Genomic DNA, 25,010 nt, shown 5'->3' on the forward strand with positions numbered 1-25,010 from the left:
TACGGGAGGGGACCGGCCGGCGAACTGGGTCTGCGGGTGGCGGCGGGCAGGCGGAGGTACAGAAGGGCGCCGCCTGCCGGGGATGCCAGAGGTATCGAGAAGACGCGGATGACGATCTCCAGAAAAAAAAAAAAACCACGTCACGTCGCACTTGGTGAGACACGAAGGATGTTGCTCGCTTGTGAGAGTTGGTGGTGCCCGTGCTTTTCTTTCTCTTCCGTTATTACCTGATTCTACTAGTAATTTTGTTGTTTGTTTTGGACTAGCAAATGTACCCATGCTTTGCCACGGTAAAATTTTAGTGTCTCCGATTTATAAAGAAGGTTATATTCGCTTGTATATCAAATGTGTTGGTGGTATGGCATGGGACCCTTCGACCGAACCTGCCGAAACCATGCAACCAGTGAAGGATCAAGCCCGAGACGTCAAGTTCGTTGGGGCGAAGCCCCCACGGCAAAGACTATGAAGCGAAGACGGCGAAAGGCGGAGAATCGCGCTGGTACCTCGCAAGGATAAAGACATCTTGGGCAAAGACTATAAGGCGAAGAGTATATGATGAAGGAGGGTGACTTTGCCATAGCAAGTTCGGCTTCGGGGAGGCCCATGAGGCCTCTCAAGCCCGGTGGCCAGTGGGCCAACATCCGCCAAACGGCCCGTCAGAAGCCCATATATCTCAATTACACTGTATACCCATGTAGATGTCCCTTTCATAAGGGTAACTATGTAAATTCCCCTGTATAACCTAAACCCTAGTAGTGAGGACTTGTAATGGGGATATAAATAGCCCCATAGTACCATGTAATGGGGGGATTGAAAATTCTCAATTTAATACACTTTACTGTTTTCCAACCACTGTTGAGTAACCACGTCTTTCGACATATGCGGTTGTCGTTTCGACAACAAAATGCATTCTTTCATTTCTATTTTCAGGCTTATCAGTTAGGGCCCTTGCAAAATTGTACAGGAAGCTCAACAGAGCAAGACCATTCAATGAGTATTTTTATAAGCAGTAATCAAATTCTAGTTGTTGCTTTACTATACTATGCTCTCACGTTTTGGGATAAAAAAAAATTCATGCCATTAATTGTTAGTGCATTTAGGGCTGATGAAGAATCACCTAGAAACAAACACGTACGGGTCCCATACTCCCATATGTGTTACCGTTTCCAGTAATGGCAAAGATTCAGCATTTGGGACTTCTTAAAACATTTTTCACCGTGCTGTTATATATTAAACTATACGAATTTCTAAAGTAACTGAAGGCATGTGGTTTCACGAAACTGTACTGAGGAAAACGGCTCGATTAAACTCGAGGCGTTCTATCCTTGTTGTGGGTTCTTCATAGGTTTACCTCCAAAGATAATAATAAAGTTTTTTCAAAAGTGTTAATTATTAAAGCATCCAAACATAACGTAATACAATTTGTGAAAAATTATAAGCGAAAAGAAATTAAATACAAATCTAATTTCCAAGTTCCTAAATATAAAAAAATATTACAATATGAACGCATATGATTAAAAATAAAAAATGTTATAGTGATTTGGTGATTAAATAAAAATATAGTTTCCATAGATGAAATACTAACTAAATAGAATCACATAAATAATATTTTTATTGGGAAAATAAATCAAATAATACTTGGAAGGAAAAGTTAAAATAACTTCCAATATGATAAATATTATTGACATACAAGTGCCAAATTTATTAATTTCTCAACAGCATAGGTTAAGTGGTAAATTGATAGATCAAATTACAAACTATAAAATAAATATTACTCCCTCCATCCCATAATATAATGGATTTCGGAGGGATGTAACATATTCTAGTAGGATGTGTCATATCCCTTTAAAATTCCTAATATTTTTGGATGGAGGGTGTATCCTTTAAAGAATGAACAGATATATTTTCAATGAGATGTAGTTTTGAGGGAGATTTGAATTCAATAATTCACATGGTCAAATTGCCCAAATGCCCTTGGCCTTCCCCTTTTCTTTCTTTGGGACCTGAAATGAAATTACAACCGGACACTGTTGATCAAATGAGAGCCGCTTGACCGATAATACTGTTGGGGAATACGTTCATTTATAGTCCATGTATAGTCTGTTTCTGAACTCATAAAACAGTGTCAACCTTTATCCCAAGGTAGTACGGCTCCAGTTTCGTCCGACGTGGCGCTTTGGCTCTGGTCACCTGTGCCGAGTCAACGCTGGACCTACATGGGACCCACCTATCAACAACCAAGTCTCCTCGCCCACTCCCTTCTCAGCAGCGGTGCTGGCAGCGTGCCCACGAGTCGCGCGTGCCCCAAGGCATATGGCGAGCGGCGGCGACATTGCGGTGGCTACCGGCATCCGATGGATGGTGGGAAGAGAGGGTCGCGGCGGTCCGCCACCAGAGGCGGCTTGCGCAGGATGATGACGGAGTTGATGATTGATCACCTCGTCCTCCGGGTGGTGCACGCCAAAGCCGTCGTGCCAGATCTCCACCGGGTAGAGGAAGATGCGGGCACCCTGCGTGCTCCGCACCAATATGGTGACACCTGGCGCCATGTGCCTCCTAAGGTGCTCCACCATGTGTGCCTTCTCTTCAGTAGCGACACCGACAGGGAGCCCATGTCACGCCCAGAAATTCACGAACCAGAATTTCTAAGCTGAATGTGCATTAAATCCCTGTTCAGGACTGTCACGCCCAGAAATTCACGAACCAGAATTTCTAAGCTGAATGTGCATTAAACCCCTGTCCAGGACCAGCCAGGGTACACAAACGACAATTGTTGACATACAGATCCACGTCTTACAAAAATATAAAAGATTACAAATGCAGCGGAAAAAGATAAAAGCGAGCTAAGCCTGAAGACTTGACTCCTGCAGCGGGCGACTCCATTCCACAGGCATCCTTGACGGCAGCGACGAAACCAACCTCTTCGAGACATCTTCAACTGAGAAGGACTTCAACTCTGGTGTGGGGGAAAAGAGAGCAAGACTGAGTACTACCCACTGTACTCAGCAAGTCATACCGGAAGAGGAGGTATGATGCAAGATATATCCAAGGGAGGCTAAAGGTTCTTTTGCATAAAGCCGGCATTTCAAGCAGCAGTTGAAAGCAGTAAAACAGTTGTAGTAATTAAGCAATATTAACCAATCTCTGTCCAACGTTACACCACGTTGCAACAGGCCCAAACCACCACCTGAACTCACCAGTTCATTAAGCTTAACTAGGGGTGAAACTAATCACGGTGAATCTGGTCGACCGCCCATAACCGCGGGCACGGCTATTCGAATAGTTTTACTCTGATCAGAGGTGTACAACTGTACCCACAAGACACAGCCCCACGACACGTTCCCGTGCGCCGACATGCCACCACGACATACCGGAAAGAGGCCGTGACAGGACCCTTCGCATAACCCCCTCTAACCGATCGCACCACACCTTAGGGTTCGCCCCCGTCCCCAGCAGGCAACGGGCAGCCCCCTTTCGTGCCGCGGTGAATCCGGAAGCCGATCAACCGGACACCCCGGCCGACCCAACTCCATCACGCCCACCCTCGCCTGGGTACGTCGGCTAGAGAAAAGCTACACTACAAGCCCAGCCGTTGCCCACGCTGGCTTGTGGTAAGTACGATAAGTTCTTCCAGGGCATCCCGCGAACCGGTCCTTAATCGCCATGGGCACGTCTAGCAAAACCATGCACCCACAGCCCACCATGTAATGTACTTTAATTAACCAACACCATTACGGTGGCACTAAATCAAAGCTATTGCCAATAATCAAAGTCTATGCTTTAATGTGATCCCCTTTTGTGCACTAGTTGAACTAAGCATGGCTAAGCATCTCCTAAACCAACATCTAGTCATTTTAATACCCAAGTTATCAATGGCGTAAGGGAAACAACATAAAGCTGAGTAATAGGACCCGTCCCACATGATATTGTAAAACAATGCAATATTTAATAGAAATGCGGGACATTTGTAAATTGGGTACAATATGATCAATTGCAATGTATGACTTGCCTTGCTCTCGCACTGATGAGGCCACAGCAACGTCTTCGAGAAACTACGGATCGACGAAACGGCCGAAATCTACGCGACAAACAAAGCACACAAGCAAAACATGCTATAAGACTACTGAAACAGAGAACAAAACCATTTTTAATGGATTCTACACATTTTTATGAATTTACTGAGACTTGAATGGACTTAATCGGAGCTCGGATGAATTAGTTATGATTTTTAGAAGATTCTCTGTGTTTTTACTATTAAAGAAAAAGCCTTAATCGATTTATTGCGCAATATTGCCCCAGGGCTGACGTCAGCAAGGGGTGGGGCGGCGCCGACATGCGGGACCCACGGGTCAGTGACTCAAAGAGAGAGAGAGGCGGCTGGCAAGCGGGGCCCACCGGGCAGTGACACAAGGGGGAGAAGGATGGGGCGGCGGCGCCACGTGGCGGCCGGATCGACGGCCCCGATCTACCCAAGGGTAGATCGGACGGCGGCGGCGGCGGCAGCCCCCGGGCTCGGATCGGCATCAAAGCCGATCGGCCGACCCGGGCTAGCGGCGGCGGCGCGTGCGCGTCACGTCGCCGGCGACGGCATCCGGCGGCGGAGGCGACGCGAAAGCGGCGGCAGCGGACGGCGGCAACGACCCAAAGCGACGGCGAGCGCGGGCGGCGGCGACGCACGGGGAAGCGGGGAAGGAGGGGAGAGGAGGTGCCTCACCGAGGGTGGCCGGCGCGGAGGAAGATGATGGCGAACGGCGACGGCAAGCCACGGGAGGCGACGGCGACCGGCGGACGAGCTCCGGCGTGCCCTAAGGAAGGAGAAGAGAGGGGTTAGAGAGAGGGAGATAGACCACGGCGACCGGAATCCATGGCCGAAGGCGGCGGTAGAGGTTAAACCCACCGGAGCGCGAGGAGACGGGTGTTCCGGCGGCGAACCTCGACGGGGAAGGGGCGGCCGAGGTAGATCTTGACCCCGCGAACCCGACGGCGACGACGGCGCGGCGCGGCGGCGACCCTAGCGGCGGCTAGCGGCGGCCGAAGTAGCAAAAACGGCGGCGGCGGGTGGTTGCACGGCGCGGGAGCGATGGGGAGCACGGGAGAGTGCGGCGAAATGGGGAAAAAGCGAGAGAGGACGACGGCGATGCTTAAAAAGGGGGAGAGAGAGCCGGACGTGGCCGGGAACGGCGGGATTCGCCGGCCGACGCGGGGGAGTGGGGAGGAGAGAGAGGCGGGATTCGAATTTCGAATCCCGGCCATCTCGGGCGCGGGCGCAAGTGGGAGAGAGAGGGGAAAGGGCGCGGGAGACGCGGCGCACGCACGGGCGTGGACGACGTGGGCCGAGGAAGGCGGAGACGTGGGCGTGGCGTCGGTTGCGGTGGCGGCGGCGCGAGCGGGATCGGCGGGAGGAGGGAGACGGGACCGACAGGTGGGCCCCACCTGTCGGCGACCCCGGGAGGAGGGAGGCGGGCGGCCGGCTGTCGGGCTGGGCCTCGGCCTGCGGCCGGCCCAGCAAGGAGGAGGGGGAGGAAAGAGAGGGGAAATGGGCCGACGGCCCATTTAACCAAAATGAGGAAAAAGAGGGAAAAAGAAAAAGAAAAAGGAAAAAGGATTTTCCCTGGAATAAAAATTGCACTTGCTCAATTTTAATTGGTTAAAATTATTTCTAGAGCTCTGAAAATTCCACTAAAAATCCTGTTAATGAATTTCGACATGTAGAATTCAAGAAAAATTCCACATGTCAATTCCGATTATTATTTGCATTATTTTCTTAGGGTTTTCTCCTGATTTCACCTGCATTTTCTTGGGGTCATATGCAAATTACAATTTGGCTTGGGAGGAAAACTTCGGGGTGTGACAAACCTACCCCCCTTAAACGGAATCTCGGCCCCGAGATTCGGAGGAGCTGGTGAAGAGGTGCGGATGGGCGGCTTTCAACTCATCTTCCCTTTCCCAGGTTGCTTCCTCTTCCGAATGATGACTCCACTGAACTCGGCAAAACCTGGTGACCTTGTTTCTGGTTCTCCTTTCGCTGGTGTCAAGTATGCGAACCGGCTTCTCCACATAGGTCAGGTCCTCCTGGATATCGATGTGTTCCGAATCAGCCTGTTCCTCAGGTACCCTTAAGCACTTCTTTAGTTGGGAAACGTGGAACACGTCATGGATGCCGATCATGTTGGATGGAAGTTCTAGCTGATAAGCAACTTCTCCCCTTCGTTCCAAAATTTTGTATGGTCCCACGAAGCGTGGTGCCAGCTTGCCTTTCGTCTGAAAACGGTGTACTCCTCGGAGCGGAGTGACACGAAGGTACACATAATCCCCTGCTTCGAAAGTAAGCTCTCTTCGGCGGTTATCAGCATAACTCTTCTGCCGAGACTGGGCAATTCTTAGCCTTTCTCTGATGGTTCTGACTTTCTCCTCTGCTTCAGTTAATACTTCCGTCCCAAACAATTGGCGTTCTCCAGTTTGATCCCAGAAGAGCGGAGTGCGGCATTTCCGTCCGTACAACGCTTCAAACGGTGCCATTTGCAAACTGGCTTGATAACTGTTGTTGTAAGAGAATTCCGCATAAGGCAGACTTTTATCCCATGCTCCACCAAAATCGAGCGCACACGCTCGCAGCATATCTTCCAAGATCTGATTGACCCTTTCGGTCTGACCATCAGTTTGCGGATGATAAGCCGTGCTGAAATTCAAACGAGTCCCCAATTCTTCTTGCAGTTTCTGCCAAAATTTTGAAGTGAACTGACTCCCCCGATCAGATACTATCTTCTTAGGTACCCCATGCAGACACATGATCCTTGCTAAGTACAGCTCTGCCAACCTTTTCCCCGTATAGGTAGTGTGTACTGGAATGAAATGAGCAACTTTGGTGAGTCGATCCACGACCACCCAGATTGAATCGTGCCCCGACGATGTCCTGGGCAAACCTGTTATGAAATCCATTCCGATTTCTTCCCATTTCCATTCCGGGATCTGAAGGGGTTGTAGCAGTCCTGCGGGCCTCTGATGTTCTGCTTTGACTCGCTGACAAACATCGCAGAGTGCGACGAATTCGGCTATCTCTCTTCTCATGCTGACCCACCAGAATTTCTCTTTGAGGTCCTGGTACATTTTAGTACTGCCGGGATGAATTGAATACTGAGTTTGATGAGCTTCTGTTAGTATGAGATCCTTCAGTTCTTTGTCGTCAGGCACACACAATCTCTCTCCCAACCAGATTGTGCCATGCTCATCCTCATGGAAATCTCGAGCTTTTCCAACCCTCATATTCTTTTTCAGCTCAGCTATTTCAGGATCATTTACTTGAGCTGCTCTGACTTGATCCACGAGTGTAGGCCGTGCCTCTAGGGCAGCTACGAACCCGTGTTCCACGATGCCCAAATTTAGGTGCTCAAGATCTTGCTGCAATTTGTCACACATGCCTTCGGTACATACTGCATTGCAATAGCTCTTTCTGCTCAGAGCATCTGCTACCACATTTGCTTTGCCTGGATGATAGTGTATCCCCATGTCATAATCTTTAATCAACTCCAGCCATCTTCGTTGCCGGAGATTTAAGTCGGGCTGGGTGAAGATGTACTTCAGGCTCTTATGATCAGTGTAAACTTCACAGCGGTTGCCAATAAGATAGTGCCGCCAGATTTTCAGAGCATGAACCACTGCTGCCAACTCAAGGTCATGAGTGGGATAATTGGTCTCATGTGGACGCAACTGTCGCGAAGCATATGCGACCACTCTGCCTTCTTGCATCAACACACATCCCAATCCTTGGCGAGATGCATCACAGTATACCTGGAAGTCTTTTGTCTGATCTGGCAGAATTAGAACTGGTGCAGAGACTAACTTCTTCTTGAGTTCTTCAAAACTTTGGTTGCACTCAGCCGACCACTTGAATTTTTCATCTTTCTTTAGCAACTGTGTCATGGGCCTGGCAATCTTGGAGAAATTTTCGATGAACCGACGGTAATAGCCCGCAAGTCCAAGAAAACTCCGGATTTGAGAAACTGTCTTTGGTGGGGTCCACTTGGTAACTGATTCCACATTTGATGGATCCACTGCCACGCCTTGAGCAGAAATGACGTGACCCAGAAATTTGACCTCCGATAACCAGAAGTCACACTTGCTAAACTTGGCATATAACTGGTGCTCCTTCAATTTCTCGAGTACCAGACGAAGATGTTGCTCATGTTGTTTTTCAGACTTGGAATAGATAAGTATGTCGTCAATGAACACCACGACAAACTTGTCAAGAAACTCCATAAACACTTTGTTCATCAAGTTCATGAAGAAAGCCGGTGCATTGGTGAGTCCAAAGGACATAACCGTGCACTCAAACAACCCATACCGAGTGGTGAAGGCTGTCTTGGGAATATCCTCTTCCCGAATTCTCAACTGGTGATAGCCTGATCGCAGGTCTATCTTGGAGAACACCTTAGCTCCTTTTAGCTGATCAAACAGGTCATCAATTCTTGGCAACGGATATTTGTTCTTGATTGTGACCTCATTAAGGGCCCGATAATCAACGCACATCCTCTTAGTCTTGTCTTTCTTCTCCACAAAGATAACCGGAGCACCCCAAGGTGAAGTACTCGGTCGGATGTACCCTTTCTGCAGCTGTTCGTCAACCTGCTTCTTGACCTCTGCTAGCTCATTAGCTGCCATTCTGTACGGCCTCTTGTAAATTGGAGCAGTCCCGGGTGCCAAATCGATCCGGAACTCGATTTCTCTCTTCGGTGGCATTGTAGTGAGGTCTTCTGGGAACACCTCAGGATACTCTTGTACTATAGGAATATCCTCCAACTTCCTGGGACTTTTCTCCACTGTTTCTGTCTGACCCTCAATAGCAGCCTGATTCAGACTCGCTACGGACTTCTGCGACACTGGAGAACGGAAGGTGATCTTCTCCCCTTTGTCGTTGGTTAGGGTGATGGTGCGGCTTGCGCAGTCAATCACTCCCTTGTTTCTGGTCAACCAATCCATTCCGAGAATGACATCTAGGTCTTTAGATTCGAGAAGGATGAGGTTGGATAGAAACGGGGATCTTTTGATCTCTATAGTCACCGAGGGGCAGTAGTGTGCTGTCCTCATATCATTTCCAGGGGTATGAACCTGCATCGGTATTTTAAGTTCCACTACCGATAATCCATGCATCCCAGCAAATCTTTTGGAAATGAAAGAATGCGAGGCACCTGAATCAAAGAGAACTGTTGCTGGATATGAGTTCACTGGAAACGTGCCCAACACGACCTCTGGTGCTGCCTGTGCTTCCTCTGCAGACACATGATTGGCGCGGGCCTGGATGAACCTGGGTCTAGTGCGATTCAGCTTCGGACACTTACCAGCAAAGTGGCCGTGCTTGCCACAGTTGAAGCAGGGTCCTGGCTTTCCTACAGCCCCCTTCTTGGGTTGTTCTGACTGAACTGACACAGCTGGCGGATCTGACTGAGCTGGTGCCATTAGTGGGGGTGGAGTCGAGTTGTGGTTGTGCTGCTTACTGTTGTTGTGACTGCCACCGTTGTAGTCGTTGTTGAAGTTACTCGGGTGATAGGGACGGTGCTGACAGACGATCAGGGTGGAAGGCCCACCTAGCTGTCCCGTCATGAAGCGAGGCTTCTGATTGTTCCCCTGAGGAAAGCTGATCTGAGCTGCCTTTCTTTTTCGGTCCATTTTGTTGCGTTGCTCTTCCTGGCGGATAGCCTTGTCCACAAGCTTCTCAAAGTCCTCATAGACTCCGGAGATTAGCTGGTTGGTCAATTCATCGTCGAGCCCAAACAAAAACTTCTCCTGCTTCTCAGCATCGGTGCGCACGTCCTCAGGAGCGTAGCGCGCGAGGCGGTTGAACTCGTGCAGGTACTCTGTAACCGTTCTGGTTCCTTGTTGCAATGCACGGAACTCTCTCTTCTGTTGTGCCATAATCCCTTCAGGAATCTGTGCCTTCCTGAAGCTTTGACAAAACTCTGCCCAAGTAACCTCCGTTGCATCTAGACGGGTCGCCACGTAGTTATCCCACCAGGCAGAAGCGGGACCTTGCAACTGGTGTGTAGCAAAAGCAACTTTCTCTCGGTCGTTGCATTGCAATAGGTTCAGCTTCTTCTCAATAGCACGGAGCCAGTCATTGGCCTCCATTGGGTTGGTGGTGCTTGAGAAAGTGGGTGGCTGGATACGAAGAAAGTCTAACAGTTTGGACACGTGTGATGGTGGAGGACCAAACTGCTGGTTCTGTTGCGCCTGCTGCAACATCTGATGGTAATGTTGCTGCATCTGTTGCATCATCATTGTCATCATTTGAGTGACTGTTGGGTTTTCGGGCGGTGGAGATGATCTGCTGCCAGATGCACCACTGACATGAGCTCCATCGGTCTGCTCTTCGCTGCCACTGGCGTCGTTGGAGTCACGGGGATCATTCCTTGTCTTCATCATCTGGACGAGGATAGGTAGAAATAAGAGAAAGGAAGAAAACAGATGGCTTGGAAGCTAATCTTTCTTATAAAATTAAGTGCCATTATCTTAATCTTGATTAAAACACTGAAAAAAGAGGCACGCAACTCCTAATAAAAGCAGCCATACCACTGACACATGATATCGACCGCCGACTAACCCACAAGCAACAAACCTAAGCACAGAAACTAGCAAGCAAACAAAACTAAGAAGACGATAAAGCTATGGGTGGCGACTCTGAAGCTTGGAGCGGCGCTTGCGATCGAACAACAGGTCTGACATCTAAGGTAGGCAAGGGATAGGAATCAACGCATGCTCAAAACCAAATTAAATGAAGCCACAAATGACTCAAACAACTAGCCAAGCATGATGATTTTTATGCATAGAACATTTTTTTTTTATGAACCCGGATAAAGATACCCATGCAACAAACTAATCAATGAATCAATGCACAAAATAGATGCATAGCTATAATGATACGCATAAAATCTCCCCATCGTACCTAGACACGACTTAGCGCATATCACCTAATAAATTCCCGACTCACTATCAAATAAATTCCGGATAAAATTTTTCTAAAACCCTAGACCGAGCAAATTTTAAGGATCCGACCCGAATGAACGACCAAGATTTTTCCCACAAACCAAAGAGGCAAAACCCCAAATTTTTCCCGAAACAAATCCAAGTGCAAAAAGCATATGCAGATGAAAAGGTTTAAGAGAGCTCTTAGGTTTTCCAGTTGGCTTGTCCTACGGTCAAGGTCGGCTCTGATACCAACTTGTCACGCCCAGAAATTCACGAACCAGAATTTCTAAGCTGAATGTGCATTAAACCCCTGTCCAGGACCAGCCAGGGTACACAAACGACAATTGTTGACATACAGATCCACGTCTTACAAAAATATAAAAGATTACAAATGCAGCGGAAAAAGATAAAAGCGAGCTAAGCCTGAAGACTTGACTCCTGCAGCGGGCGACTCCATTCCACAGGCATCCTTGACGGCAGCGACGAAACCAACCTCTTCGAGACATCTTCAACTGAGAAGGACTTCAACTCTGGTGTGGGGGAAAAGAGAGCAAGACTGAGTACTACCCACTGTACTCAGCAAGTCATACCGGAAGAGGAGGTATGATGCAAGATATATCCAAGGGAGGCTAAAGGTTCTTTTGCATAAAGCCGGCATTTCAAGCAGCAGTTGAAAGCAGTAAAACAGTTGTAGTAATTAAGCAATATTAACCAATCTCTGTCCAACGTTACACCACGTTGCAACAGGCCCAAACCACCACCTGAACTCACCAGTTCATTAAGCTTAACTAGGGGTGAAACTAATCACGGTGAATCTGGTCGACCGCCCATAACCGCGGGCACGGCTATTCGAATAGTTTTACTCTGATCAGAGGTGTACAACTGTACCCACAAGACACAGCCCCACGACACGTTCCCGTGCGCCGACATGCCACCACGACATACCGGAAAGAGGCCGTGACAGGACCCTTCGCATAACCCCCTCTAACCGATCGCACCACACCTTAGGGTTCGCCCCCGTCCCCAGCAGGCAACGGGCAGCCCCCCTTTCGTGCCGCGGTGAATCCGGAAGCCGATCAACCGGACACCCCGGCCGACCCAACTCCATCACGCCCACCCTCGCCTGGGTACGTCGGCTAGAGAAAAGCTACACTACAAGCCCAGCCGTTGCCCACGCTGGCTTGTGGTAAGTACGATAAGTTCTTCCAGGGCATCCCGCGAACCGGTCCTTAATCGCCATGGGCACGTCTAGCAAAACCATGCACCCACAGCCCACCATGTAATGTACTTTAATTAACCAACACCATTACGGTGGCACTAAATCAAAGCTATTGCCAATAATCAAAGTCTATGCTTTAATGTGATCCCCTTTTGTGCACTAGTTGAACTAAGCATGGCTAAGCATCTCCTAAACCAACATCTAGTCATTTTAATACCCAAGTTATCAATGGCGTAAGGGAAACAACATAAAGCTGAGTAATAGGACCCGTCCCACATGATATTGTAAAACAATGCAATATTTAATAGAAATGCGGGACATTTGTAAATTGGGTACAATATGATCAATTGCAATGTATGACTTGCCTTGCTCTCGCACTGATGAGGCCACAGCAACGTCTTCGAGAAACTACGGATCGACGAAACGGCCGAAATCTACGCGACAAACAAAGCACACAAGCAAAACATGCTATAAGACTACTGAAACAGAGAACAAAACCATTTTTAATGGATTCTACACATTTTTATGAATTTACTGAGACTTGAATGGACTTAATCGGAGCTCGGATGAATTAGTTATGATTTTTAGAAGATTCTCTGTGTTTTTACTATTAAAGAAAAAGCCTTAATCGATTTATTGCGCAATATTGCCCCAGGGCTGACGTCAGCAAGGGGTGGGGCGGCGCCGACATGCGGGACCCACGGGTCAGTGACTCAAAGAGAGAGAGAGGCGGCTGGCAAGCGGGGCCCACCGGGCAGTGACACAAGGGGGAGAAGGATGGGGCGGCGGCGCCACGTGGCGGCCGGATCGACGGCCCCGATCTACCCAAGGGTAGATCGGACGGCGGCGGCGGCGGCAGCCCCCGGGCTCGGATCGGCATCAAAGCCGATCGGCCGACCCGGGCTAGCGGCGGCGGCGCGTGCGCGTCACGTCGCCGGCGACGGCATCCGGCGGCGGAGGCGACGCGAAAGCGGCGGCAGCGGACGGCGGCAACGACCCAAAGCGACGGCGAGCGCGGGCGGCGGCGACGCACGGGGAAGCGGGGAAGGAGGGGAGAGGAGGTGCCTCACCGAGGGTGGCCGGCGCGGAGGAAGATGATGGCGAACGGCGACGGCAAGCCACGGGAGGCGACGGCGACCGGCGGACGAGCTCCGGCGTGCCCTAAGGAAGGAGAAGAGAGGGGTTAGAGAGAGGGAGATAGACCACGGCGACCGGAATCCATGGCCGAAGGCGGCGGTAGAGGTTAAACCCACCGGAGCGCGAGGAGACGGGTGTTCCGGCGGCGAACCTCGACGGGGAAGGGGCGGCCGAGGTAGATCTTGACCCCGCGAACCCGACGGCGACGACGGCGCGGCGCGGCGGCGACCCTAGCGGCGGCTAGCGGCGGCCGAAGTAGCAAAAACGGCGGCGGCGGGTGGTTGCACGGCGCGGGAGCGATGGGGAGCACGGGAGAGTGCGGCGAAATGGGGAAAAAGCGAGAGAGGACGACGGCGATGCTTAAAAAGGGGGAGAGAGAGCCGGACGTGGCCGGGAACGGCGGGATTCGCCGGCCGACGCGGGGGAGTGGGGAGGAGAGAGAGGCGGGATTCGAATTTCGAATCCCGGCCATCTCGGGCGCGGGCGCAAGTGGGAGAGAGAGGGGAAAGGGCGCGGGAGACGCGGCGCACGCACGGGCGTGGACGACGTGGGCCGAGGAAGGCGGAGACGTGGGCGCGGCGTCGGTTGCGGTGGCGGCGGCGCGAGCGGGATCGGCGGGAGGAGGGAGACGGGACCGACAGGTGGGCCCCACCTGTCGGCGACCCCGGGAGGAGGGAGGCGGGCGGCCGGCTGTCGGGCTGGGCCTCGGCCTGCGGCCGGCCCAGCAAGGAGGAGGGGGAGGAAAGAGAGGGGAAATGGGCCGACGGCCCATTTAACCAAAATGAGGAAAAAGAGGGAAAAAGAAAAAGAAAAAGGAAAAAGGATTTTCCCTGGAATAAAAATTGCACTTGCTCAATTTTAATTGGTTAAAATTATTTCTAGAGCTCTGAAAATTCCACTAAAAATCCTGTTAATGAATTTCGACATGTAGAATTCAAGAAAAATTCCACATGTCAATTCCGATTATTATTTGCATTATTTTCTTAGGGTTTTCTCCTGATTTCACCTGCATTTTCTTGGGGTCATATGCAAATTACAATTTGGCTTGGGAGGAAAACTTCGGGGTGTGACAAGGACCAGCCAGGGTACACAAACGATAATTGTTGACATACAGATCCACGTCTTACAAAAATATAAAAGATTACAAATGCAGCGGAAAAGATAAAACGAACTAAACTTGGATTCTTGACTTCTGCAGCGGGCGACTCCACTCCACAGGCAATCCTTGACGGCATCGACGAAACCAACTTCAACAGAACAGCTCCCACTAGGAAGATCTTCAGCTCTGGTGTGGGGGAAAAGAAAGCAAGACTGAGTACTACCCACTGTACTCAGCAAGTCATACCGGATGAGAATGTATGATGCAGGATATAACCAAAGGAGGCTATGGGTTCATTTGCACAAAGCTAGCATTTAAAAGCAGCAGTTGAAAGCAGTAAAACAATTGTAGTAATTAAGCAATATTAACCAATCACTGTCCAACGCTATACCACGTTGCAACAGGCCCAACCAACCACCTGAACTACACCAGTTCATTAAGCTAAACTAGGGGTGAGACTAATCACGGTGAATCTGGTTGATCGCCCATAACCGCGGGCACGGCTATTCGAATAGTTTTTCTCTGGCCAGAGGTGTACAACTGTACCCACAAGACACGATTCCACACATGTCGCCATGCCCCAAAGTATCACCATGATACTGCAAAGGGGGAAATCGTGTCAAGACCCTCCGCATAACTCTCTCCTAACCATCCACACCACGCAAAGGTTTCACCCCCACCCCAACAGGCAATGGGCGGTCCCTCTTACGCCGCGGTGAATCCGGCAGCTGGACAACCAGACACCCCGGCCGACCCAACTCCATCACGCCCACCCTCGCCACCGGTGCCTAGGAAAGGGTCGAGCTATACTTCAGATCAAGCAGTTATCCACTCCCGCTTGTGGTAAGCACGGTAAGTCTCCTAGGGTTTCCTGTGAACCAGTCCTTAACTGCCATGGGTGCGACCAGCTAAACCATGCACCCACAGCCCACCATTCAGTGTATTTTAATTAACTAACACCATTACGGTGGCACCAATCCAAAGCTATGCTAATAGTCAAAGTCTATGTAATAATGTGATCCCCATTTGTGTAATAGTTGAACTAGGCATGGCTGAGCATTTCCTAAACCAACATCTAATCATTTTGATACCCAAATTATTAATGGCATAGGGTAAACAATAAATGGCTGAGTGGTAGGACCCATCCCACATGACATTGTAAAAGAATGCAACATTTGATAGAAATGCGGGATATTTGTAAATTGGGTACAATATGATCAATTATAATGCATGACTTGCCTTGCTCTCGCACTGATGAGACCTCAGCAAGGTCTTCGAGAAACCGCGGGTCGACGAAACGACCGAAATCTACGCGACAAACAAAGCACACAAGCAAAACATGCTATAAGACTACTGAAACATGAAACAAAACCATTTTTAATGGATTCTAGGGATTTGTATGAATTTACTGAGACTTGAATGGACTTAAACGGAGCTCGGATGAATTACTTATGAATTTTAGAAGATAAACTGTGTTTTTACTAATAAAGAAAAGTCCTTATTCGATTTATTGCGCAATAAATCCCCAGGGCGGACGTCACCCAAGGGGGGGGTTGCAGCGCCGACATGTGGGACCCACGGGCAGTGGCTCAAGGGGAGGGGAGAGGCACCGGTCCACTGTGGACCGGGACCACGCGGGTGGTCCACCGCTGGTCCACGGGACCAACTGTCCGGATCGGCCGGGAGGCCGATCGGATGGCGCGGGCGGCGGCGCGCGCATGCGCAGTCACCGGCGGTGACCGGCGGCGCGGGGAGACAGCGGCGACCGGCGCGAAGGCGGCGGCTGCGGCCGAAGACGACGGCGCACGCGCGGAGGGCGGCGGCGCTCGCGAGAGAGAGGAAAGGAAGGAGGAGAGGGGTTTCCTCACCGAGGCGATGACGACGACCGGCGCGGGAAGAGACGAGCGGCGGCGGCGCTTCCAACAACGGCGGACGGGGTCGGGCACAACCTGGGAAAGGCGATGACCAGGTTAGGAGGAGGGGAGGATGACCACGGCGACTAGAGCGGCCGGCCGGAGTTGGGCGGAAATGGAGAGCTCACCGGCGTGCGATGGAAACGGCGCTTCGGCGACGTTTGGCGGCAAGCGAGCGGCGGCCGAGGTAGCTCTAGCTGCGGCGGCGGTTGCGCGGCGCGGCGGCGAGCCTAGCAGCGACGGCGTGCGGCCGAAGGTCGGCAGCGGGCGGCGGAGGTCGGTGTGACGGCGCGGGCGTGGTAGGGGGCGCGGGAGAGGACGGCGAATGGGGGAAACGAGAGAGAGAGCTCGGGGAAGTGATTTTATGGGCTCGGGAGGGGCGGAAACGGCTGGGGTGGCCCCCTATTTGGCCAGCAACGTGGGGGTGGAGAGAGAGAGAGAGGAGGGGGATTCAAATTCGAATCCCGGCCTCTAAACGGGCGCGCGCGAGAGCGGGAGAGGTGGAGGAGGTGGGCGGCGACGTGGGCTCAAGGCACGGGAGAGACGCGGGAGGCGGGGAAGGTGGGCGGCGTGGGGAGCGGCGGTTGGCGCCGGGGCATGGGCGGCTGGAGGTAGGGGACGACCTGATAGGTGGGCCCCACCTATCAGCATCCCAGAGAGGAGAGAAGGCGGCTTGGGCTGGCCCAGCAAGAGGGAGGGCGCGGGAGAGAGATAGGTCGTCAAGAGAAAAAGGAAGGGAAAGAAAGAAGAAAAAGGAAAAGGATTTCCTGGGATTAAATATTGCGGTTAATGAATTTTAATTGGTTAAAATTATTTATAGGGCTCTGAAAATTCCACTAAAAATCCTGTTAATGCATTAGGGCATGGGGAACTCAAGAAAAATTCCACCACACTATTTCCGATTATTAATTGCATTTATTAATTAGGGATTCAACTCTAGGTTAATTAAACTATTTCTTCGGGCAATTTATTTAACCATTTTTTTTGAAGGCAAGAAAAAGGGGAAACTTCAGGGCGTGACAAGAAGCCTTCCATGAGGTGAGCTTGAGCGCTTGAGGCATCCGGCTGGCGACGGGGACAAAAGCGGCAGGTCGCCGGCATTCGGTGGGCGGTGGCCAATGCTGAGGGTAACTCAAGGTTTCCATAGCCCACCACCCTCTTGCCTCACCTTCCTCGGCTCCGGCCTACTCCGACTCAGCTCCCTCTTCCTCACCGCGCGCCATCTCCTTGCCGCCAACAGCTACGCCAGTCACCTCGTCTGCGTCGATGATCCTGTCCTCGTTGCCCACCGAATGAGGATGGCTTGGCACACGTGGCTCGTGGGCTAGCTGCTAGCGTGTCACGTCCTGATAAATTCATCCCGAAAATAAAAATCATCTTCTAAAAGGAATAATAGAATTAATTAAAATTCGAAAAGAAATTGGCAAACACTAAAATACGTACAAGAAAAATTCGAATGTGGCCCGGAGAATTTTTGTTAAATTCTCCTTGGTCTAAAATGAGCCCTCAAATTTTACTTGAATTTTCAGAGCACCGGAAATATTTATTAAGCCACAACAACAATTATCGAAGTTTATTAAAAAAGAAAATCTAAAAATAAGTCTCCCTCTCCTCCCTCTCTTTCTCTCCCTCTCCTTCTCTCCCTCCTCTTGGGCCTCCTCCCCTCTCGGCCCAGCTCCATTTCCCCCCCTCTCTCTCCCGGGCTTTTTTTTCCCCCCCCCCTCCTTCCTCCCGGCCTCCCTCGGCCCAAGCCGCTTCCCCTCCTCTCCTCCTGGGCCGGTCGCCCGGCCCAACCCTAGCCGCGCCCCCGCCCCGTGCCGCGCACGTGCGCGCGCGTGCGCGCGCTGACGCCGCCGCCCGACCGCGTGGGGCCCACGCGCCAGCGTCGTCTTCCTCCTCCCGCGCCGGCCGTCCTCCTCTCTCCCTCCCGAGCGAGCCCTAGCGCCATTCCTCCTCTAAATCCGCTCTATTCAAGCCGGCTCTTACCAAATTGATTGGGGGCAATTAATCCCCATTGATTCCTCTTCGATTTCCCCCGTTTTTCCCCTTGAATGGTGCTTTCAATCCTCGGGAACGGACGCGCCAAGTCCGGCCACCAACCATTGCCGCCGGCCGTGGTTCCCGCCGCCGTTCCCGCTCCTCCCGTGGCCGGCTCCCTCCCCCATCATATAAAATGCAACCCCCTCCGTGCGTTCTCTCGTTTTAGCCCCTTCCCGAGCTCCCCCACGGCCGCAGCACCTCTCCCCGCCGTCCTCCTCTCTCTCCCGTGCCGCCGGCCGCCTCCAGCCGCCTCTCCCGCCTCGCCCGAGCGCCGTCCGGTCGCGTCGTCGCCTCCTACAGCATCGCCGCCACCTCCTCCACGCCGGCCTGCCCTCCGTTTCGCGAGGAGACCCCCGGAACTACGTTCCCGCCGTCGCCCTCCCCTTTCCCTCGCGCCGGCCACCTCCAGCCGCCTTCCTCTCCTCGCCCGAACGCCGCCCGGCCGCGCCGTCTTCTCCCTCGGCCTCGCAGCTGCCCCCTCTCCCTCGGTCAGCCCTCCGTTTCGCGGGGAAATCACCGGAGACGCGCCCTCGCCGGCGTCCAGTGGCGTCGCCACCACTTCTCCGCCTCCGGCCGCCTCTGCCACGTCCCCGGAGCGCCGGCCGACGTCGCCACCACCTTCCTCGGCTCCACGACGCCGCTCTCATCCCCGGCATCACCTCCGCCTCGCCCGAACTTCGCCGGAACACCGTCGCCCGCGCCGGTTTCTCCTTCCTCCTCGGCGGCATCTCCTCCGGCTGCCCCGGTCGCCGCGCCAGAGCGTCGGCCGACGTCGCCGTCTCCTCCCTCGGCGTCGCCGCATCGCCCTCCACCCCGGCCTGCCCTCGGTTTCGCCGGAACGTCGCCGCGAACCTCTCCGTCCGCCTCACCGGAGTTGTTCGGCCGCCCGTCCCTCCTCGCCGTGCATCGGTCGGCCACCTCCACCACCATCTTCGGCATCGCAGCGGCAAGGTCGTCCTCGGCATCGTTTCCCCTCCATCCAAACCCCTCCGCGGTCCATCATCGTCGTCTCCGATCGTTCTCGTCGTCGACGTCCCGTTCATCCTCGCTCGGCTCGTCGTCTCGCGGCGCCGCCTCCGTCATCGTCATCGCTGCGGCGTGTTCCGCGTCGTCCCCGTCTCTGTGCAGCCACTGCCGGCTGCCCTCGTCGCCCCCTCGCCGGTCCCGGTCGTCGTCGTCGTCGTCGTCCTCTCGTCGTTCCCGGTCGTCGTGGCGTTCGCCCCTCCGTCAAGCCGTTCCCGTTCGTCGTCCTCGCTTCGTCAAGGTCGCTGCAGCCCCCGTCATCGTCTTCGTCCTCGCCTCCGCGTCGTCAAGCCTCGTGCCGGCCGCGTCTCGCCTTCGTCCAAGGATCGCCGCCGAAGCCGTCCCCTCGCCGTTCGTCTCCGTTGTGCCCGTCTGTCTCCGCCGCGCCCGTTCGTCGTTGTCGTTCCCGCGCCTCGTCGCGTGGTGGTAAGGATCCGTCCTCTCGCTTCCCCGCCCTCGTCCTTTCGGTGTCGCCCCGTACCCGTTGTGCGGTCGTCGACCCCGGTACCCGTGTACCGGTGTCGGTAGTCGTTCACGTGTGCGGGTGGTGACCGTGTAGTGTCCGTGTTAGTGTGCCCGCTCGGTAGCCGCGTGGTTTCCACGTGTGCAACCCGTGTGGTGTCTAGTGGAGTCCGTTTGTCGGCCACTCGCCTCGGTTGACACACGGGGTCCGCTTCCGTCGACCCGTGGACCGTCTCTGTGTACCCGGTCTACCGTGGTCCTTTAGGTTGACATGTGGGGTCCGCATGTCAACGGCGCAGCCTTCCTGTCTTTTCCAGGCTAGCGCTTACACCTGTTTTATAGTTGCAAAGCTTAATTATAATAATCCGCAAATCTCCATATAACAGCATTAAACTTCGGATGATCATATCTTGGTCATACGAACTCTGAATCGACCCGTTCAAAGTCTCCTAATGTTTGCTATAACCTAAAGAACCCTGTGCTTTCTTTTTATGTATTGTTATTGCTTCTTTATAGGCTTGTAGCTTTGCTTGTGTGCTTCGCGTAGCTTTCGTCGTTCCGGAGGTTCCCGAAGCGTGGTTCGTGGTCGTCGCCGAAGGTTCGGAAGGCCGTTCTCTCTGAGCAAGGCAAGTCACATCATCCTTGAGCATATTGAATCCCAGTTTATAAAATTATTTTGATTTAAATTAATGCATTATCGCTTTATTTAAATTCCCGCGTTATCACTGTTTTATTTAGCCAAGCCTATTTACCTTTGTTATGACATTATTATTGCTATTGTTATTATTATTACCTTGTTCACCCTAGATTAAACAAAACCTCAACTAGTGGGTACTCTATTCATGGTTCCACTAGTATAAATTTAGGTAGATGCTTCGCTGAATAATTAGGCAACATTAGGTGGTTTTATAACTTTAGACTTTGGGAGTTCTCATATCATTTGGACACTATGGAATTGTTGAATTATGGTGGAATTGGACACACACCTCTCTTCCTCTTTCAAAACCCCTAAAACCTGTTTTCGGTGGGGTTTGGGTGCATGCCAGTTGTGGGAAGTAGCACCCCGGCCACTATAAGGACTAAAGCTCGGGCCTCTGTTGCAAAGCACTACCGTACTTCCACATGTCTAATGGGTAAGGCTTAGTTTGTGGCTCAGTCTAGTCATAAACAAAAGTACACGGATTGGAGATGGATGAAGTCGGGGGTCGATGGACATTCTCCAGGACAAATGAAGGCTACACGAGCTGCGGCCCGGTAGTCGAGATGTCATACGGCGGAGGGTTGGTGCCCAATGCTAGGGGCTCAGTTCTGCCTGCCTGTCCCGGGTATCCCGGCCGTAGGTAGGATTGGGTCGGTACTCTTGTCTAAGGCTAGGATGGGTTGGAAACTATGTCACATCTTTACGACGGGTTCCAAGGCCATGGAATGCGGAGTAAAGATGTGTCTTGTGGGTAAAGATGTACACCTCTGATCAGAGTAAATCTATTCGAATAGCCGAGCCCTCGGATATGGGCAAGCCGAGCAATGTACCCAAGTCAGTGTTTTAATTCTTAAAACTTGCTCAACAACTAAAATATGGAATGGTTGGCCTGGGTTGGCTTGGGACGAGCTGGGACCCAGGTCGGGTTGCCAGTTCGGTCCGAATCATCGTAGGCCTTGGGTTAAGGCAGGTTCGTGAGGGTTCACGGCCTTGTTTAATAATACTGTGTAGCTCTAGGATCGTCTTTACAAAATGGCTTTGGGCAACTAAGTGACTTTTAAATGCTGTTTACCGCAAAACTTAATCCCTATATTATTATTCCCTTGTACCTCCCTTGCATTAATCATGCATCTGCCGGTGTGGCTTGCTGAGTACTGTGGTTGTACTCATTCTTGCTCTATCTTTTCCCCCTTCAGTAAGAGAAGCTTTGGAGAAGATGTCTTAGGTGAAGTCCTGGCTTATACCCCAGTTGAGCGCCTGTGAAGATGGAGCCGTAGGCCGCTAGTCCGCTGCTGTTTATTTTTGATTGTCAGGCCTTAAGTGCCTTTGTAATAATGTAAATATTATCGATATAATAAAGATGTGCCTTTTATATCATGTTTGTATGGTGTACCCCGGCTTTTCCTGGGACGGGGATTAATACACTAGCGTTCGGGAAAAGGCAATTTTCCCGGTCGCGACAAGCTGGTATCAGAGCCATCTCGACTGTAGGATAAGCCAAGTGGATAAAACCTAAGGACATATTTTATAAATAAAAATTATTTGCGAAAGTTCCTTTTTCTCCTTCCCCTAATGCTATTTGCAAAAGGTTTACTCCGTTCTTCCTTCTTCGGATTTTCAACTAGTACTAGATGGTCAGGTCAGTGAAGAAGAAGACATCGTCAGTTGTTTGCCGAAGCTCCGGAAGACTGCAGGATCCGCTAGCGAAATGGAGGAAGTAGTGAAGCCAGCTGTGAAGGAGGGAAGATCTTGGAGAACCCGTCGCAGAACCTAAGCCACCCTATAGGGTAGTGTTGTTAGTCGTGTGTTCCTTGCTTGTGTGTGTAGCGCGTGGTTTGCATCGGTGGGTTGTGATGTAACCATGCTAGGTTGTTTGCTTAATCAACTTGCAGAATAAGTGAAACAAACAACACATCAATAAGAAGAGTTAGTTCCTTTAAGGTCTTGTCCCTAGTTCTGGTCTATTCTTCCCTTGTATGCTTTCCCTCTCAACCTCTACCTTGTGACAGATGGATAGTACTGGTAACAAAGGCTATGGGAATGATGGATCCGATGACTCAAGAACCCAAGCCAATGGGAATGAGAAAAGCATCAACGAAACCTCACCAGAGCTAATCCAAGTTGTGGTTAACCAAACCAACATGTTGGCAACAGCCTTTCAACTATTACAGAATCGGAACAACCCAGCAGGGGCAACCGACGTTCAAGTACCTACAGTCCAGCAACAGTGCAAGTTATCAGAATTTCTCAAAACGGGGCCTCCAACCTTTGCCATGGCCGTCGATCCTATGGAAGCCAGTGATTGGTTGCGCACAGTCGAGAAGAAGCTAGGGTTGATTCAGTGCACCGACCAGGAGCGGGTTGGCTTCGCAACTCATCAGCTGGTTGGACCGGCTTCAGAGTGGTGGGATAGCTACGAAGCATCACGGCCAGAAGGACATACCATCACCTGGAACGAGTTTTCATCTGTATTCCGGAGATCACATGTTCCCGCCGGAATGATCACACTAAGAAAACGAGAGTTTCGCTACCTGAAGCAAGGAGATTTGACCGTCACAGAGTACCTGCATGAGTTCTATCGTTCGGCTCACTATGCACCAGAAGATGTGGAAACGGATGAAGACAAACAAGAGAAGTTCCTCCAGGGGTTAAAAGATGAGCTCGCAGTGCAACTACTTTTAGAGGATTATGAAGATTTTGAGAAACTTGTGGACAAAGCCATGCAACTCGAAAGTGAGCATAGTCGGATGACGAACTGCAAGAGAAGGATGGTTAACAACCCAGTATTTCCAGGTGGCAACCAAAGACAGCGCACTGAGCCACTTCAGATCACCGGATCTTCTGTTGTGTATCAAGAGTTCCTGCCCCAAGGAGATGAACGCAACGCAGACAACCACAATAGCAATACTAATGCTGATGATACCACCAACAACCATGGTTCTGGCCCCATTAGTGACCACTCGAATAAAGCGTGCAATGTCAGTAGCATTCACCAAGATGTCAACGATAGTATCAATGTTGGAACCCAGAATGACAACCTTAGCAATTTTGACTCTGAGAAAGACTCCAATGGTGATAGCAACTATGGTACCACTGATGCCAATGTTAGCAAGGATTTCCAACCGCCAATTCCAACTCCACGTCACAATGATCATCCCCAGATGGACAGCTCAGCAAAGAAGACGTTGATTTGTTACAACTGCAAAGAACCAGGTCATTTCTCTAGAGATTGTCCACAGCCGAAGCGTAACCTGCGCCATCACTCCGGCCATTATGCAAGAAGAAGACAGGTCACTCGCCTTGTGGTCACTGGAGCAAACGCCGTACCTGTGAGGCCTCATGTTAATTCTAACCCATAGTAGAAACAATGTACCGATGTTAAGCACCTTCCCTTTTTGTTTAAGACAGTGCCTTGTATTCATGTAATATGGGAGAAATTGGTAATAAAAACAAGTTCTAAGAGGATTCTTTCGGAAGATGCGGATATGTGATCATGTGTATAATTGTTTACTGACAAAGGAGACCTAGGGTCTCGTGCCAGAGGAACTATATTCTAACCTCGAGCTAATAACCAACCTGAGGATGGAAAAGAAAATCAAGTGATTAACCAAAGAGACATATGTTTGGACTAAGAGTTTCAGATGTGTTTTTTCCGGATCAAAGGCAATGACAGTCAGTGTAGCTTTTGGCGAAACACTTCAAGGTTTCACTGAAAGGTAGCAGACCAAAGGACCTCATCGCCACCAGAAGCATCCACAACTCTCGGAGTGAAGAGTACTTAGTGACCAAGGTCAAAAGATGACTGATAGAAGATATCGAAAAAGATGTTTATTACCAGGCAAAGAAGTAGGTCGAAAGGTGATTGATAAGAGAAATCTAAAAAGAATACGTCAGGGCTGAATGTGTAAAGGAATACTTTGAATGCTAAATGATGACAAGCATGGTATCTTAGTAATGACGAGCTGATCTCGACGCATGACATGAAGTGGGTAACTTGTATGAGGTTGACTCCAAAGATATGAACTATGCAAAGTTCTGGAACTGAAGCCCCATCTTCAAGTGCCGCAACCCAGTCGAAGTCAGCTAAAGGTTCAACCAGGGACAAGTCAGGTGAAGAGAAGATTCCATCTGCAACAGGAGATCGAGCCAAGCAGTCCAGAGTGAAGAAGTTTTGTTAGGCAAGTTTGTTATAGAAGACAGAGCGGAAGAAGTCGGACAAGAAGAGAAGACCGCCCAACCTATCTTCTTGCTAGCCTCCTCGAATCTCGGGGACGAGATTCTTGTAAGGGGGGTGGATTTGTCACGTCCTGATAAATTCATCCCGAAAATAAAAATCATCTTCTAAAAGGAATAATAGAATTAATTAAAATTCGAAAAGAAATTGGCAAACACTAAAATACGTACAAGAAAAATTCGAATGTGGCCCGGAGAATTTTTGTTAAATTCTCCTTGGTCTAA

The 25,010-nt window shown here is 51.1% G+C and overlaps 2 protein-coding genes across 2 annotated transcripts; one reads left to right on the plus strand and one right to left on the minus strand.

Annotated features, from left to right (window-relative positions):
* Positions 1-1,955: 1,955 nt before the first annotated feature.
* Positions 1,956-9,453, minus strand: LOC136356614 (uncharacterized). The gene is made up of 3 exons (XM_066310861.1): positions 8,623-9,453; positions 2,439-2,579; positions 1,956-2,003 (listed from the first exon to the last, which is right to left on the minus strand). Exons 1-3 carry the CDS (start codon positions 9,451-9,453, stop codon positions 1,956-1,958), a joined length of 1,020 nt encoding a protein of 339 aa, XP_066166958.1.
* Positions 9,454-18,378: 8,925 nt separating this feature from the next.
* LOC136356615 (uncharacterized) lies at positions 18,379-21,929 on the plus strand. The gene is made up of 3 exons (XM_066310862.1): positions 18,379-19,816; positions 20,369-20,478; positions 21,749-21,929. The coding sequence occupies exons 1-2, from the start codon at positions 18,379-18,381 to the stop codon at positions 20,374-20,376; spliced, it is 1,446 nt and encodes a 481-aa protein (XP_066166959.1). The 3' UTR covers positions 20,377-20,478; positions 21,749-21,929.
* Positions 21,930-25,010: the final 3,081 nt, after the last annotated feature.

The sequence above is a fragment of the Oryza sativa genome, chromosome 5 (genome assembly GCF_034140825.1).
Source record: "Oryza sativa Japonica Group chromosome 5, ASM3414082v1".
Lineage (NCBI taxonomy): Eukaryota > Viridiplantae > Streptophyta > Magnoliopsida > Poales > Poaceae > Oryza > Oryza sativa.